This window comes from Scyliorhinus torazame, chromosome 1 (assembly GCF_047496885.1).
Source record: "Scyliorhinus torazame isolate Kashiwa2021f chromosome 1, sScyTor2.1, whole genome shotgun sequence".
Taxonomy (NCBI): Eukaryota; Metazoa; Chordata; class Chondrichthyes; order Carcharhiniformes; family Scyliorhinidae; genus Scyliorhinus; species Scyliorhinus torazame.
This window is the reverse complement of record NC_092707.1, coordinates 399,729,078-399,746,029: the sequence shown is the minus strand read 5'-3', so window position 1 is coordinate 399,746,029 and position 16,952 is coordinate 399,729,078. Positions and strand designations below refer to the sequence as shown.

At 44.4% G+C, this 16,952-nt stretch overlaps 1 protein-coding gene across 2 annotated transcripts in view; it reads right to left on the bottom strand.

Moving 5' to 3' along the window:
* Positions 1-16,952, bottom strand: part of vta1 (vesicle (multivesicular body) trafficking 1) — a 205,085-nt gene that overhangs the window by 114,809 nt on the left and 73,324 nt on the right. For both annotated transcript variants that reach the window (XM_072513785.1, XM_072513794.1), the window contains exon 2: positions 14,983-15,077. In XM_072513785.1, coding sequence (XP_072369886.1) covers positions 14,983-15,077 — 95 coding nt within the window. The remainder of the gene's footprint in view (positions 1-14,982; positions 15,078-16,952) is intronic.

The window sequence follows — 16,952 nt, the reverse complement described above, 5'->3', positions numbered from 1 at the left end:
CCAAAATTCCCTAGATTCTGGAACGGTCCCATCAGATCGGAAAAGCAAATGTGACTCCTCTATTCAAGAAAGGAAGGCGACCGAAAGCAGGAAACTACAGGCCAGTTAGTTTAACATCTGCCATAGGGAAATTGCTGCAATCTATCATTACCAAGGTTGTCGTGGGGCACTTCAAAAATCTCAATGCAATTTGGCAGTCAGCATGGCTTTGTGAAAGGGAAACCATGATTGACTAATTTACTGGAGTTCTTTCAGGAACTAAACAGCAACGTGGATAAAGGAGAACATGTGGATTTGCTGAATTTAGATTTCCAGAAGGCATTTCACGTTAACCTAGATAGAGGAGTGGTTATTTACCAGAAAGCTGAAAGTAGGCATAAGTGGATCATTTTGGGTTGGCAAACTGTGATGAGTGGAGTGCCACAGGGATCAATGCTGGGGCCTCAACTCTTTACAAGTTATATCAGTGACTTTTATGAAGGCACCGAATGTATGGTTGCTAAATTTGCCAAGGACACAAATATAGGTAGGAAAGTAAGTTGTGAAGAGGACATAAGAGCTGGAACTTTCCTGCTGTTCACACTGGGGGGGATCGGCGGGTCCCACCATCGGTGCACATCTGCTGCGGGTTACCCCGCCACAGGCTGTGCATTCAACAGGAAATCCCGTCGACAACGGCTGGAACTTAGCCGGCCAATGGGCTGCCTTGGTTGGAAAATCCCTCCCAAAGGCACATAGATAGGCTAAGGAGTGGACAAAAAATTGACAGATGGAGCACAATATGGAAAAATGTGAACTTGTCCACTCTGGGAGGAAGAACATAAAAACAATGTTAATTAAATGGAGAGAGATTGAAGAACTCTTGAGGTAAGGTTGGATCTGGATGTTCTTGTGTGTGAATCAAGAGGTAGGCACAGGGCGGCACGTGGCACAGTGGTTAGCACAGCTGCCTATGGCGCTAAGGACACGGGTTCGAATCCCGGCCCTGGGTCACTGTCCGTGTGGAGTTTGCACATTCACCCCGTGTCTGCGTGGGTTTCACCCCCACAACCCAAAGATGTGCAGGTAAGGTGGATTGGCCACGCTAAATTGCCCCTTAATTGGAAAATAAATAATTGGGAACTCTAAATTTTTAAAAAAGAGGTAGGCACAGCAAGTAATTAGGAAGGCAAATGGAATGTTGTCATTTATTGGAAGGGGAATGGAATAGAAAAGTAGTGAAGCTTTGCTGCATTGGTACAGTGTGTTGGTGAGACTACATCTGGTGCAGTGTGTTCAGTTTTAGTCTCCTAATTTAAGGAAGGATATAAATGCATTAGCAGTTCAGAGAAGGTTCACTTGGCTGATTCCTGGGACGTGGGAAGGTTGGACATGCTGGGCCTGTTTCCATTGAAGTTTCTAAGAATGAGAAGTGATCTTATTGAAACATATTAGATCCTGAGGGAACTTGACAGAGTGGATGCTGAGGAGTGTTCTTGTGGGAGAAACTGAAGGACACAGTTTAAAAAGAAGGGCTTTCCCATTGAAGACAGATGAAAAGAATGTATTTCTTTATGGGTCGTGGGTCGTTGGTACTCTGTTCGCTGGAGAGCAGTGGAGGCAAGGTCACTGAATAATTTTAAGGCAGAGGTAGATAGATTCTTGACCAACAAGGGGCTCAAAGGTTATGGGGGAGTAGGCAGAATGGAGTTGTGGCTACAATCAGATCTGCGATAACCTTACTGAATGACAGAGCAGGCTTGAGGGGCTGAATGGCCTAATCCTGCTCCTAATTCGTACGTTTGTATCCATGTTCATAAACTGCTGACACCCGTCATTTGCGGAGATTTAATCGGAGTTTTTTTTTAATCATGCAGGGTTTTTGTAGGGTGAATAGAGGGAGGGGCTATTTCCTCTGGTCAGGTAGACAATGAGGAAAACTTTCAATTTAAAATGGTGCCTAAATTACTTAGAAGAGATGTCTTCAGGGGCACCCATCATTAAAAAAGTCTTAGAAAGAATCTAAAATATTTGACATCGGACTGCAAGTTTAATGTAATAATTAAACATTTGGGTGAACACGAGCATGAATAACTAGGGCGTCATTCACAGGGTTAAGGACATCATGCCTCTGAATTATGGCTTTGCAACTTATTGCCAGGTATCAGTAATCCTGCATTGAGAATACTAGCTGTATGACCAACACCCGCTCCCCACCAGGTCCTGTTGAGGGTTAAGAGCACTGGGCAGGACAGTACAGATGCCAGGGGGTTTTATGTCCCAGTTCAAGGAAAGAACAACGACCAGCCAAACTCTGTGGCCTGTACAATTAGAAAGTAGAAAAAAAAAAATCACCTTTATTGGGCTGGTGCCCAATCATAACCGTCAGGAATTCAGGAAAACTCTATTCACTGAGGATAGATATTTAGACCCTGGAAATAATAAAAATCAGACTTGGCACAGACTCTTCCAGCCTGTCATCAGTGTTATATTATCCCTCAGTTCAGTCAGGTGTTGAAACATCAGATCAAAACATAGGCAATGAAATATACTAGAAAGTTGGATCAGATTCCAAAATGATTGAGCCTTACCATCACTGTCTCTTTGAAATGGAATTAAAATTTGAACCTTTGCGAGACACCCTTCTAATCTTAACGGCAACATCTTTGCCAGTTTCTTGGCATCTACATTCAGCAGAGATATGGGCCTATACGACCCACACTCCCACCAGATCCTTGTCCTACTTTAGCAACAACGAGATGGAGGTCTGCTCCATTGTTTGCAGCAGGACACCCCTAACCATCGGGTCGTCAAACATTCCCACCATCAACAGCACCAGTCTATCCGTAAATCTTTTATAAAATTTGACCGAAAAACCATTGGGCCCCGCGCCACCTTCCCTGCCTACATCCTCGCAATTGCCACCTTCACCTCCTCATCCCCTGGCCTCTCTGCCTCCCCAACCTTGGACACTCTAGCCCACTCAGAATCTCTCTCATCTCCCGCTCCTTCTCCAGTGGCTCTGACTTATACAGGTCTCTATAGAACTCCTTGAACACATTATTCTGTTCTGGAGCCACCACCAACTCCCCAGTCTTATCCTGCACCTGAACAATCACCTTCGCCGCGGTCTCCCTCTGGAGCCAACCTGCCAACATACGCCGTGCCTTCTCCCCATACTCATAGACTGCCCCCTTCACTCCTCTCAACTGATACACACTTTCCCCATGGACAATAGGTCAAACCTCACCTGCAACTCCTTTCTCTTTGCCAGGAGACCGGGATCCGGGTCCCCTGTGTACCTCCCATCCAGCTCCAAAATCTCTTCTATCAGTCGTTGCCGTTCCTCCCTCTCCTCATTGTCCACCTTAGCCTTAAAGAAGATTATCTCCCCCCTCATCACCACCTTCAGAGCATCCCAGACCTCAGACAGTGATACCTCCCCCATGCAATTAAACCCCATATACTCCTCAATCACCTTCCCGATCTGGTCACAGAAACTCCGGTCCGCCAGTAACCCCATGTCCGTCCTCCACTGCAGCTTCTGGGCTGCTCCCTTCTCCAAAAACACATCCAACTAATGTGGAACGTGATCCAAGATCACAGTGCCGAATACTCTAACTCCTGCCAACAGTGCCTTTCCCACCACAAAAACATCAATCATCGAAAACACCTTGTGAGCTGGGGAGAAAAATGAATACTCCCGTTCCCTTGGGCATAAAGATCCACGGGTCCACTACCCCCCATCTCCCTCATGAGCACAGCCAATGCCTCCACTCCACCCCTACCCCCCACCCCACCCTTCACGCAACTGGGTCAGCGAGCGTGGCTGGGAACCTTCGGTTCCAACACTATGTTCCAATCCCACCTCCACCCCCCGACCCCCCCCATCATCTCATGGGTATTCAGATCCGGGATGGCACGCAACACTCTCTTTACGAACCCTGCATCATCCCAATTGGGGCCATATATGCTTGCCAGCTCCACCAACCTACCCTCCAACACACCCATCATTATCGTGTACCTGCCCCCTTGATCAGCAACCAACATCTCCATCTGAAACCTCAGCCTCTTGCCCACCAATATCACCTCCACCCCGAGCCCTACAATCGAACCCTGAATGAAGCACCCGACTCACCCAACCCTTCCCAAACCTCACCTAATCCTTCAGCCTCAAAAGGGTCTCTTGCAGCATCACATCAGCTTTGAAACTCTTCCAAGCGTGCAAAAACACTTGCTCTTTTCGCCGGTCCCCCTAACCCCCCCACATTCCATGTCACTATTCTGAACGGGAGCTTTTACCCCCCCCCCCCCCCCCCCCATCGCTCCTATCTGCCATTACCCCAGGTCCTGCCCCAACCTCTCGTTACCATCGAATCCCTTCCCCCTTTCAGAATTCCCTCCGCATCCACTTAACTTGCAAACACCTCAACCAGTATCCATCCCCTCCGCCCGCCACTCACACCTCTCCGGTCCATCGAAACCTACTCGATCAGGCTCCAAGGACCGTGGCTTCTCCACCCACCACAGTCCCATTCACTAGCCAACCTTAGTTTGCTGGTGCAGTGACCCGTACCAGAGCCCCCTCTTCCCTAGTAATCGGCCTCACGTGCCCCAAAAACCCACCTCCCTTAAACCAAGGGACAATGCAGAACCGCACACACTAGGAAAAGAGAAAATGAAAACACATGCAAACAAACCCTTCCATTCAAGAAACAGAGAAGCAAAGCCCTAATCAAATAAGAAAACCCTCCAACAGAAAAACACCCTCTCAGTCCCCAACAACCAAGTCCAAATCCCAAATCTCATCTCAGTCCTTCAGCCTTAATAACGCCTCCGCCGCCTCTAAATAAAAATCCCTCGAATTGTGAATCACTCTCAACTTCACAGGGTAGACCGCTCAAAATTTCACTCCTCGGACTTACAATGTCACCTTCACCCGTCTAAAGGCCGCCCGCGTTTTCGCCAGCTCCGTAGGTCTTGATATATTCGCATACCAGCACCTTCCCACTTCACATCTCGTCTCTGCTTCGCCCAGCTCAGAACATTCTCCTTCACGTGGTAACTGTGAAAGCAGACTATCACGCCCTTGGTGGCTCATTCGCTGAAGGCTTTGGTCTGAGTAACCAATGTGTCCTGTCAAACTCATAATGGGAGAATTCTTCCCCCTCTCTCATCAAGTGAGCAAACATCTTTGCAAAGTACTCGGGTCCTCCATCCCCTCAGGCAGGCCCACAATTCACAGATTCTACCTCCTTGACCTGTTCTCCAAGTCCTTCACCTTGGCTATGAGCCCTTTGTTGACCTCTGTCACCCTCCGCAGCTGCTCACCTATTGAGGTGAACTGGTCACTGTGCTGCGACAAAGCCTGCTCCACCCCCTTCGACTTCTCTCTTTGCTCCCGCACCTCGAACGACATCTTTATCACTGCCTCCTTTCCCGTGCAATCACCTCCTCTACCCATTCTTTCATCGCAGTCATCATCTTCCTCTGAAGAACCTCCATATAGAACATAGAACGATACAGTGCAGTACAGGCCCTTCGGCCCACCGACATGGGAAGTCAAAAAAACAAAAGCCATCTAACCTACACTATGCCATTATCATCCATATGCTTATCCAATAAACTTGTAAATGCCCTCAATGTTGGCGAGTTCACTACTGTTGCAGGTAGGGCATTCCACGGCCTCACCACTCTTTGCGTAAAGAACCTACCTCTGACCTCTGTCCTATATCTATTACCCCTCAGTTTAAGGCTATGTCCCCTCGTGCTAGCCATTTCCATCCGCGGGAGAAGGCTCTCACTGTCCACCCTATCTAACCCCCTGATCATTTTGTATGCCTCTATTAAGTCTCCTCTTAACCTTCTTCTCTCGAACGAAAACAACCTCAAGTCCATCAGCCTTTCCTCATAAGATTTTCCCTCCATACCAGGCAACATCCTGGTAAATCTCCTCTGCATCCGTTCCAAAGCTTCCCCATCCTTCCTATAATGAGGTGACCAGAACTGTATGCAATACTCCAAATGCGGCCGTACCAGAGTTCTGTACAGCTGCAACATGACCTCATGACTCCGGAACTCAATCCCTCTACCAATAAAGGCCAATACTCCATAGGCCTTCTTCACAACCCTATCAACCTGGGTGGCAACTTTCAGGGATCTATGTACATGGACACCGAGATCCCTCTGCTCATCCACACTTCCAAGAATTTTACCATTAGCCAAATATTCCGCATTCCTGTTATTGGCTTGGCAAGCAGCCTATCGAACTCCACCAACATCACCTCAGTCAGAGTTTTCCCCGTGCGGTGAGTGGCCCCACCTGTCGACCAAGCCCCACCATCTTTCTTCCTGCAGGACTCACAGCCTCACTCGAGGATGGACATTCGCTCGCCCCCTTCTTTCCAGCATCCCTCTTCTGGGTCTTCGACATTTCTCGTCTTCCTTATACCTTCCCACACCAACTCGTCCACAAACTGTCTCTGAAACCAGGCATAAAAGTCCAAAACCAGAGACTCTAGCAGGAGCCAACTAACATGTGACCTCCACCTAAATGTCACCACGAGAAGTCCCCCTTTCTGCACCTTCTCTAATACCTTAATATCCTTTTAAAAGTATGGCGCCCAGAACTGGGCGCAATACTCTAGTTGAGACCAAACCAGTGTTTTACATCGGAAAAATTATGCAAGCAATTGAAGGAGCATGTTGATCTGAGAGTATAGTCGAAGGCGTACTTTACGTTTGAAGAAATGCTATATTTTATATTGAAAAAATGAAGATGACTGATTTAAAGAAAATGCATAACTCCAGCCAGCTGAGGTTTTCCTGGGATCGAGTGGCTCTAAATAAACACCATAGCCTGTTCTCAGTCACAGTTATAACTGTATTTAATGGAGCCTCACCAGGAAAGATTCAAGGACAACTGACATGACAGGTCTCCTATTAGGATGAGAAATTTGACACTGCAAAAAAAAAAAAAAAATCTCACTCACTATTTTTGAATCTACTTCCTCCAAACTCAAGATGTATTGGGCAGAAACACTCACCCTCTTTTTTTTAGCATTTGAAACCGAGTGCTCCTAATCTAGTTTAATAATACTAACCTCTTTGGATGGGTTGTCGCAGAGGAGGAGGACCTACCTCTTATCAATGCAGGTATTTGTTCAATTTTCTTTCTGCTCGAATGCCAAGATTATTCTCTCCCTGGCAGCAAGTGGTTCAGATGACTGGGGTACTAAAACCTCCAAGAATGAGCACCAACCGCTTTGAAAAGATCTCCATTTTATTAAAACCATTGACAGCTCATACTAGATAATCACTATTTGAACTTTCAGCAGCCTGTTCATTTGTGGTACACAATTCCAATTCATCACAGGTGCACTTCGTGTTTAGATAGTCGATAAAGGATCACTCAAAATATCTACTGATGAGGCGGCACGCTCACCATTAATTAAGCACACCAGCTGGTGTGATGCTGAGGCACGCAGACGAGGTGAACCCTGGTTTAAGGACAGCTCTGGAGCATGCTTCCAGTTCTTAACCAGGAAGGAGGTACGAGTGCAACAGTTGTATTTAGCCTTGAGCTGTTGGTGAGGTGCTTTGGGATAGGTGAGAAGGAATCCACAAAGATTTTCACTCCAAATTAGCAAGTTGCAATCATTTTGCTGGAAAGTCTGCATATATAAACATCGAGCAAGGGGAAGTTTTCACGTTTGACAGATAGAATCATGGAAAACCTACCGTGCAGACGGTAGTCATTCGGCCCACTGAATCTGCACTGACCCTCCAGTCTATGATAGGTTCCCATAAAGTGGGCAAGATGGTGGTGCTCTTATTTTGCTTCATTTTACCCACTAGCACATTGACTCACCGTCTTTGCCAAGTGGTCATTCCTACAAAAAAATAGGAGTAGACCAGTTGGCCCATTGAACCTGCTCCACCAGCCAATACTATCTTGAGCTTCAACTCCACTTTCTCACTGGTTCCGCATATCTGTTAACGCCCCAAGGCACCACGACGTCCGTCTACCCCGGTATTAAATGATATGTGTATTAAATGATGTGAGATCCACAATCCTCTGGGATAGACTATTCCAAAGATTCACAACTCATTGTGTAAAGTAATTTCTCCTTCTCTCAGTCAGACATGAACAACCCTTTATCCTGGGAGTGTGGCCCCCGTTTTAGATTCTTCGACCAGTGGGGACAATCTCTCAGCGACTACCCTATCAATCCCTTCCAGAATCATCTATGTTTTAGGGAGGTCATTTCTCATTCCACCAACTCCAGAGAATAGTGGTTCAATTTAAACTAATCCTCTCATCATGGGACAACCCACAGCCCAGGGACCAATTTTGTGAACCTTTGCTGTACAGCCTCCAGTGCAAGTAAAATGTTCCTTTAATATGGAGACCAAAACTTTCTCATGTGTGAGTCTGCACAGTGAAGAACAGCAGTCTAATTAAGCACAGAGGACATTGCAGCATGAGCTGGCTCAATTTGCATAGGTGACAATGGTCAGTGGACAGACATGCAAAATGGGAAAACTTGATTGATTTTCCCTCCAGAGTGCAGGAGCAATAAGCCGAAGTATCTATACTAGTGTTGTAGGATCCTGTGTATTATTCTTGGTCAAAACAACCAACCCCAAATTGACAAATTGCATAGGTTGGCATTAGTTTTCGGATTCTCGGATTGCCATAGCATGGTACCTCACAAGTTAGGAGTCCCCTCACAGAGGCTGGTTTAGCACAGTGGGCTAAATAGCTAGCTTGCAATGCAGAGCAAGGCCAGCAGGGCGGGTTCAACTCCCGTACCGGCCTCCCCGAACAGGCGCCGGAATGTGGCGACTAGGGGCTTTTCACAGTAACTTCATTGAAGCCTACGTGTGACAATAAGCGATTATTATTATATTATTATAGTGGGAAAAAAAACATTGTGCTCACATTGCTTGGGGCAAACTAAAATGAAAAGATTGAAGGCAGACTTGCATTTATATAGCACCTTTCCTAAGAATGGCTATTGGTTGGGCTAAATGTCGACTTATTCCATCCCCAGAGCACATTGACAGCAGTGTGTACAGTTGACAGGGTGCACTGCAGCAACTTGCCAATGTTACTTCAGCAACACCTTCCTTTGCCTGTAACTTAACTGCTGAGAAGATCAAGAGCAGCAATGCCACGAGTATAAACAAGACAGGGCACGGTCTGCTCTCACGATTCGGCACGTGCACATAAAAGAAAACCATATTGTCCCAGCTAGTCGCACCAATTGTCAATGAAAATGACAGGACCAACCTATTTAATATTAAACATGAAATAGTTTACTATCCAGTTAAGATTAAATATAAGCACAGGAGAACCAGAACTAATGATCCAAACATCAAATTAGAAGAGGGATAAGAGGGAATTGTGGAACAGGAAAGATTATCCATAAATCGCCCCCCCCCCCACAAAAAAAATCTAAAATAATAAAGATAGAAAAGCAGACTTGCATTTATATAGCACCTTTCCTGACGTCAGACCATCAAAAACATTTGAAACATCGTTACTGTTGCAATATCGGAAATCAAGCAGCCAATTTGATGGGTTCCACAAATAGCCATGCGATAGATAACCAGATAATCCCTTTCAGGTATAAAAATAGAAAATGCTGCTTAAACTCAGCAGGTCTGGCAGCATGTATGGGTAAGCAGAGGTAACGCTTCGAGACCGTGTGACACTTTTTCAGTTTCTGTTTTTATTTCAGATTCCAAACAATCACAGTATTTTGCTTTTAATCTGTGTTTGCTAGGGAAAGATATCGGCCATGGCACCGCGCTGAATGCATCTATTCTTTTGAAAATGGCACTGGGGCTGGTTTAGCACAGGGCTAAATCGCTGGCTTTGAAAGCAGGCCAAGGCAGGCCAGCAGCACGGTTCATTTCCCGTACCAGCCTCCCCGAACAGGCGCCGAATGTGGCGACTAGGGGCTTTTCACAGTAACTTCATTTGAAGCCTACTTGTGACAATAAGCGATTTTCATTTCATTTTTCATTTCATTTCATTTTTCATTTTCATTTCATTTCATCACGTGATCGAAGTTCAGGGGCTAGCCAACAAAACCCAAACACAGCAACGGAACAGTGCAAAATGGGCAGCTGTTGACGAGGCCTTGTGAACTGCAATCTCATTGGGACTAAGTAAATGCTACTCAGAAGTCGGTGACTTTTCCACAGGGAGGCTAGCATGGAGAGTTGTGGCTTCAGCTCACCCTGCTAGTCAGGGAAAGTGTGTGGCGGCAGGGAGATAGATAAGAATTATAGAGAAAAATGAAATGGTCAATGCTTCATTCCATTTTCCTTTCATTGTTTTTCAATGAGATAAATATAATTTAAATATTTAAAGAAATAACTCAAGGAGTTTGGCACCATTCAGAAAAGAGTACTTTGATGAATGGCTATTTGTTGGACCAAATATCGACTCTCTCCGTTGCCACAGCACGGTGACAGCAGTGTGTCCAATTTATAGGACTACAGCAACTTACCAATGTTACTTCAACAGCACATTGCTTTGCCAGTACCTTAACTGCTGAGAAGATCAAGTGCAGCAATGTCATGGATAAACCAGATTTGGGCAAATAGCAGTTTCTTCATCACCATTGAGGCAGTCTTACAATTCTGTACCTAATGCGTTGCGAGAAGACCCACTTTCTCAGGGCAACTAGAATTATTACTTTTCCTGGAGCACACAAATCCACTATGAAGTGGGGATTTGAGGAGACGACACATTTTAATCCCCAAGCTACAATCCTGAACACGCTGCTGCGGCATGTAGGTGATATGAATTGGCAGACAATCTCCAAAAGTGGTTAGCACTGTCGCTTCACAGCATCAGGGACCTGGGTTTGATTCCCGGCTTGGGTCACTGTCTGTGTGGAATCTGCACGTTCTCCCCGTGTCTGCATGGGTTTGCACCGGGTGCTCCGGTTTCCTCCCACAAGTCCCGAAAAGACGTGCTGTTCGGTGAATCGGACATTCTGGTTAAAAAGCCTGGTCATCGGACTCGAAACGTTAGCTCTTTTCTCTCCCTACAGATGCTGCCAGACTTGCTGAACTTTTCCAGCATTTTCTCTTTCGAGGACATTCTGGATTCTCCCTCCGTGTACCCGAACAGGCGCCAGAGTGTGATGGTTCGGGGATTTTCGCAGTAACATCATTCCAGTGTTAATGTAAGCCCACTTGTGACACTGGTAAAGATTACTATTAAAATTCAGGATCTTCATTAGGCTGCTCTGGTATAGCAGTGACTGGTTAAACATGGCTCCAATTGCAGCAAAGTTTTATGCATGCAGCCAAAAAATACCAGGAGGGAGAATTGAAGAACTTTTAGGAACAGGCTATTGGTCCAAAAAGTCCATCTTTTATTCAGTTTAGTTTGCTCGCCTATCAACCTTATCACCATATCCCTCTGCACAGAAATTGTGCACATTCCAGTTTTATTAACCAACTTCAGTGATCTTTCTTGCTACTGTCCCTGGCTTACAAAGGACTTGCCTGATCTCCCCACAGGATCCTTTTTATCAAAACAAAACTCAATATAAATGGGTTGGTAGCCAATCACTGTTCAGTAGAGGTACAGAATTATCTTTGTTTCGCTTTTTATGGCTGAATTCCTTTTTTGGAGTGATGGAGACTAGAAATGAAAAAAACACTACATTTCTTGTGAAAACGCTGAATGATCCCTTTCACTGGCGATGGCTGTTGCTGCTTTACTCTACCTGGAAATTTAAGGCTTTTATCTAAACTCACTCGATCATTTATAGGAACAGCCAGCTACACGTGTGCACCAAGTTACGAGGGTGGAAAAAATGTTGACCACAATTGATGAATATCCTTGCTGATATTTCACCACAAATCTGGGAATTCCTGGCCACAGGTTAATTTTTCAGAAAAATTAAACACTGGGCTATAGAGAGGGAAGGTAAACAGGTTCTTTATTAATGAAAGCGAGGATTACATATGGAGAAACAAACAGGTTTGGTTTTGAACGTATCCCTCCTTTGGGAATGGAGAACATTAACTGCTTTCTTCGTGTTTGAGCTCATCATGATACCACTGCAATTGTTAAACTAATGATAATATGGCGTTCTCATTTTAATGAAGAGTAACCTGACTGTATTGCAAGTATTCGAAAGTCAGGGGCTGCCAAACTATTGTTCTGACCACAATTGGACTGGCAGAAACAGTGAATAGAGTCAGGAGAAATAAAATCACATTATTCTCTACTGCACTCGCTTTCTCCTGGCAATAAGAAGTGACCAAACATACAATGAACTCCCAGCGATGGATGCTTCGGCTGTGATGGCTCTGATTAGGCAATCCGTGATGTATCTCTGGCAGTTAAAGGAAGCCAGGGTGGAAATAGTGGATGCTTGGTGGATGATTTTCTCAACTTCACTAGAAATGGTAAGGTACCAGAGGATTGAAGATCTGCGTACATTGTACCATCATTTAAAAAGGGTGCAAAGGATAGGGGTTGAGGAAGTGAGAGACCTTAAGAGTGCATATCCACAGGTCCCTGAAAGTGGCGGGGCAGGTAGACAAGGTTATAAAGAAAACATCCAGAATGTTTTCCTTTATTGGATGAGGTATATGATACAGAGACAGGAATGTAATGATGGAACTTTATAAAATGCTGGTGAGATCACAGCTGGAATTTTGTATACAGTTCTGGTCACCACATTACCGGAAGGACATAATTTCTCTGGAGAGAATGCAGAGGAGGTTTACAAAAATGTTACCAGGGTTTGAAAATTGCAGGTACAAGGAAAGATTGGACAGGCTGGGGTTTTCCTTGGAACTTTGGCAGACACGATGTCCTGAATGGCCTCTTTCTGCACCATAACGTTTTTATGGTTCTAAGGCAACAGCAAACCACTGCAGTACTTTGCCAAGATTAACCATGGAGCAATCCAATGGAGATTCATGGTCGTCAATAGCTTCTTATGGAATGGTACCTGGAGGAGGCATCGTGATCACATTCTCGTGTTAGCCCATTAATGACCTGGTTTATTGAGCTCAATAGTAATGCGTGATGGTGCCAACTGACATCACTTCTGTACTGAGTTTACAGTTACAATTTTGTTCTAATTTCTCTGCACTTCAAACTTGATGTTAATCTGCTATTTCTCAGCCCAGACAAATTTTATCTCGGAGTTCCATGTTGTACAGCCATTTGAAAACGTCATGCAATATTTGGCTTAGAAGCACAATAGTCTAAAGTTGCATAAAAAAAAATTCTGGAAAATTCCAAAAGTTAGTTTGTCATATATCTTCTGCAATACAAAGGTTCTAATTGGGACAGGGGCATTTGCTGTGGTTCCCAGGAAAGAATCACCATAGCTCATCTTTAGGTTATAAGCATTTCAGATTTCCACCCAAGTTCAAAATATGAACCAGCACAAATGAAAGTTTTTACAAAAGTTTGGGTTTGAATCTTGTCCCGTGAGAGTACCTTTAAGAAATGGATGTTTAAGCAATGTACCTTTAAGAAATGGAGCTGATCATATTACTGAAGTGATGTCAGAGGGTGGGGGGGAGCTGAGCTCATTCTGCTTTTTTGAGTTTCAGTTTGAGAACGCAGCTGGCAGTGTCTGTGTGTTTTGCTGTGAGCTGCAGGAAGAAACACAGAGCTGGTCTGTTGATTTCTGCAATCCAAAGACTATAAATATATTGAATGTAACCTAATGTGCTCCTATTTTTGAAAGTTTGAAGTCTTTTGGATGTTTAAAGTAACAGTTTGAAGGATTATTTAGTGTTGTAGTCTTTTGGGGTTATCTTTGAAAAGTTGTGGGTCGGTTGAACTCCATGAAACACTTTGGGGTTCTGTAAACCCGGACCCATAACAATATTCAGATCTGCATTAAAGCCCGAAAGGTCAATCCCGATAGATCACAAATCACGAAATGATTTATAACTCTCAGTTTTACATTACAGTAAACATGTATTAGTCATTTATACTCCTTACACTTTGTGTGACTTGTCCAGAGCCCAATTGTGATAACGCCCGGTGCTCAGGTCCTCTACACAGTTCTGCAAAGGACATTTACCACCTGTAGGGAGCTCAAAACATTAAGTATACAGTAAAACACAGACAAATGCTCGTTAAGAGGCAGAGCTCCATCACCAAACTGCTCAAGAACAGGCTGGAAACAAACTGAACAATGCCTTTGAACACTGCATACATCATAACCAAAGGCACCTCACAATGGTGCTCAAGTGGAGATATGGCAACATTTTATGTCCAGTTTTGTTTTGCTAACTGGTCTCTGCTGGGACTTCAGGAGGAACAGGAGGAAGCACTCTTGCATTCACTGACGTTATTAGGCAATAGAGAAGTTGCTGTTAGAACCAGGAGGTTTGCATCCCCTATTACAACATGGCAGCAACAGGAGTGCCATATTCCTACTCTGCCATTGCCCTACTGTGATAAAAATGGTAAACATGCTTTTTCCACTACGACTCTGCCAATAGATTCAGAGATAAACAAAAACAGACCAACAGAGCAGTCACAGACAAAAATCGCAATTCATTTAATGTTCAAGATCCGCTAATCACACATTTTCCAAGATTGTTTGAAGGCCATCGCAAACCAAAAGGGATCATGTAAGTGACACTGTGATTATGGAGAACACTGAACCACAGATTTGTTAGCTGCTGCTTCTTTCTCCCACTGTTCTCCACATAACTCCGTAAGGGATGAGGAAGGCCAATTGACCAATTCAACTCGGAAGGCCCTGCAATTCCCTCCATCACAGTCCCCATCAGCACTATTGAGAAAGGTGCCACTTGAAGCAGAAGCGTTTTAGGTCTTGATTTGCCCCATGATTGCTTTGTGATGTGAAGTACCGGATGCAAACTTTAAAATAGAATGTATTTATACTTGTGTCACATGATCCTAATGCCCACGGTGTCCTCTGACACAAGATTAGCTGGTCTAAGAATAAGTTTTAAATTGACACTTACAATCTCTAGTTGATCCATTAGTTTCACCAAGAACTTGCGGCATTCTGGCGTTTTACTATCAATTTTCATTCCAGACTGCATGGCATACAGGCGACCTGCACACATAAAAAGGTGGTAAGCTAACAGAAAAATACAAAAGAAAAACCCAGAAGATTCAACAAACAGCTAACATCCCAGGAACAATAATCTTTTATGGACATGAGGAGCAAATACAATAATGGCATGAGCTTTTGTCCCAGAAGCATTGCAATAAGGAAATTTAGTATTTCTTCAAAATGTCTGTGGAATTTGCAATTGGTTTCAAGAATGTGTGAAAGGGCCTTTCAAGAGTTTGCATCAATTGTAAAGGGATCAATTACAATTTTTTTGAATGATTAGAAATACTGGTCCATGTGACCTGGTGACCCTTGATCTGGAAGCAGTATCAAGAGGAAGGAGGTTAACCTGGTGAAAGCCATATGGCCAGGCACAGAGGAGAATTGCAGCAGAGGAGAGAACAGAGCAGGCATATTTACACCGACCGTGTTCGTGTAGAATAGATAGATAGATTGATCGTGTAGGACAGGAAGGGGGTTAATTTTAACAGCCATGATTTCACCTTTTGCTAACAGTCCATAAACAGAAAGGGTTTGTTGCTTCATCCTTCATAAACAGTAGTGTATTTCCTAACTCCTCAGTTCAGGTGTGACCGAATTTTCTATTAATAACTCGGGGTAGGATGAACTCAAAGGATAGAATGAAAAGGGTTAGTTTATTTGCACACACTCAAATGTAGAAGGTGGGTCACCACGTAGCCTCTTGAAACCAGCCCCTTTGAGAAAGCTTCTGGCCACCTGTCCTACTACCACCTGTCCTACTATCACCTTCTATGGCTCCATGTTGATTTTTTTTGATAATGCGACTGGGAAGTGCGTTGGGGTGTTTTACTATGTTAAAGTTGTTATAGCGATCAAAGTTCCTGTTGTTAACCATCAATCATTGAAGAACGGGGCAGAACTAAATCCATCATCAGGTGAAGAGAGTCATGCATTTACACCATCCCGTCCATCCTCAACTTGGAGAACTCTGTGGAGAGGGAATTGCAGAAGTAATATCCTTTTACCCTGCTGAGCGCAAAGATTCACCAGATAACAAAATGACTGCGTTGCAGAATCCATTGGCCAAAATGTCACAGAAACTACCAGCTAGTTATTTATTCTAAACAACCCTGAGATGACAATAGTTAATATCAGTGTAAATGGCATCATGGGAATCAGGGGTTATGGGGAGATGGCAGGAGAATGGGGAGTGAGAAAAATATCAGCCATGATTGAATGGGGGAGCAGACTTGATGGACCTGGTGGCCTAATTCTGCTCCTATGTCTTATGGTCTTATGTAATGACAAGAATAATAGTTGCCACTGTCCATACTGAGAGCTGAAAGAGGTGCTCACCAAAACTAAATTGCATTTACCTGAACAATGCTGGCGTGTTTCTAGTATCATATGTAAGGTGACTGACTGGTGCAATGTAGGCTTGTATTGCAGGTTTTGAATGAATACAGTGTCTCTCGTGTGGACAGTGGAAAAGAAACAGCTAATTCCTAGCTCCTATTTCAGTTTTCCTACTTATGTCGACAGTCAGTCCAGGAAGCATCGGAAAAACAAGCCAAATATATCCTTATCAACACCTCAGGCACAAATTGACAATCACTCTAGCTCTGACAGGTTCCGACCCTAGCTGGCAGCTCATGCGCTGCTGCACCTCAAATTTGCTCTTTAGCTTGCTGCTTTGGAGCGAAGAGCACTGCAGAATATACCTCAACATTAAGAAATAATGTTATGGTCATGGGCCGCACCCAAAACACTTTCTTAAGTCGGATCAACTAGAGGAGAGGTTGAAATGTTTGAGATTGTTTTAGAGGCACGGAGATAAATTGTAAATTAGCAGTGGTTTAGTTGGTAGTATGCCCCTCTGCGTCCCACTTCAGA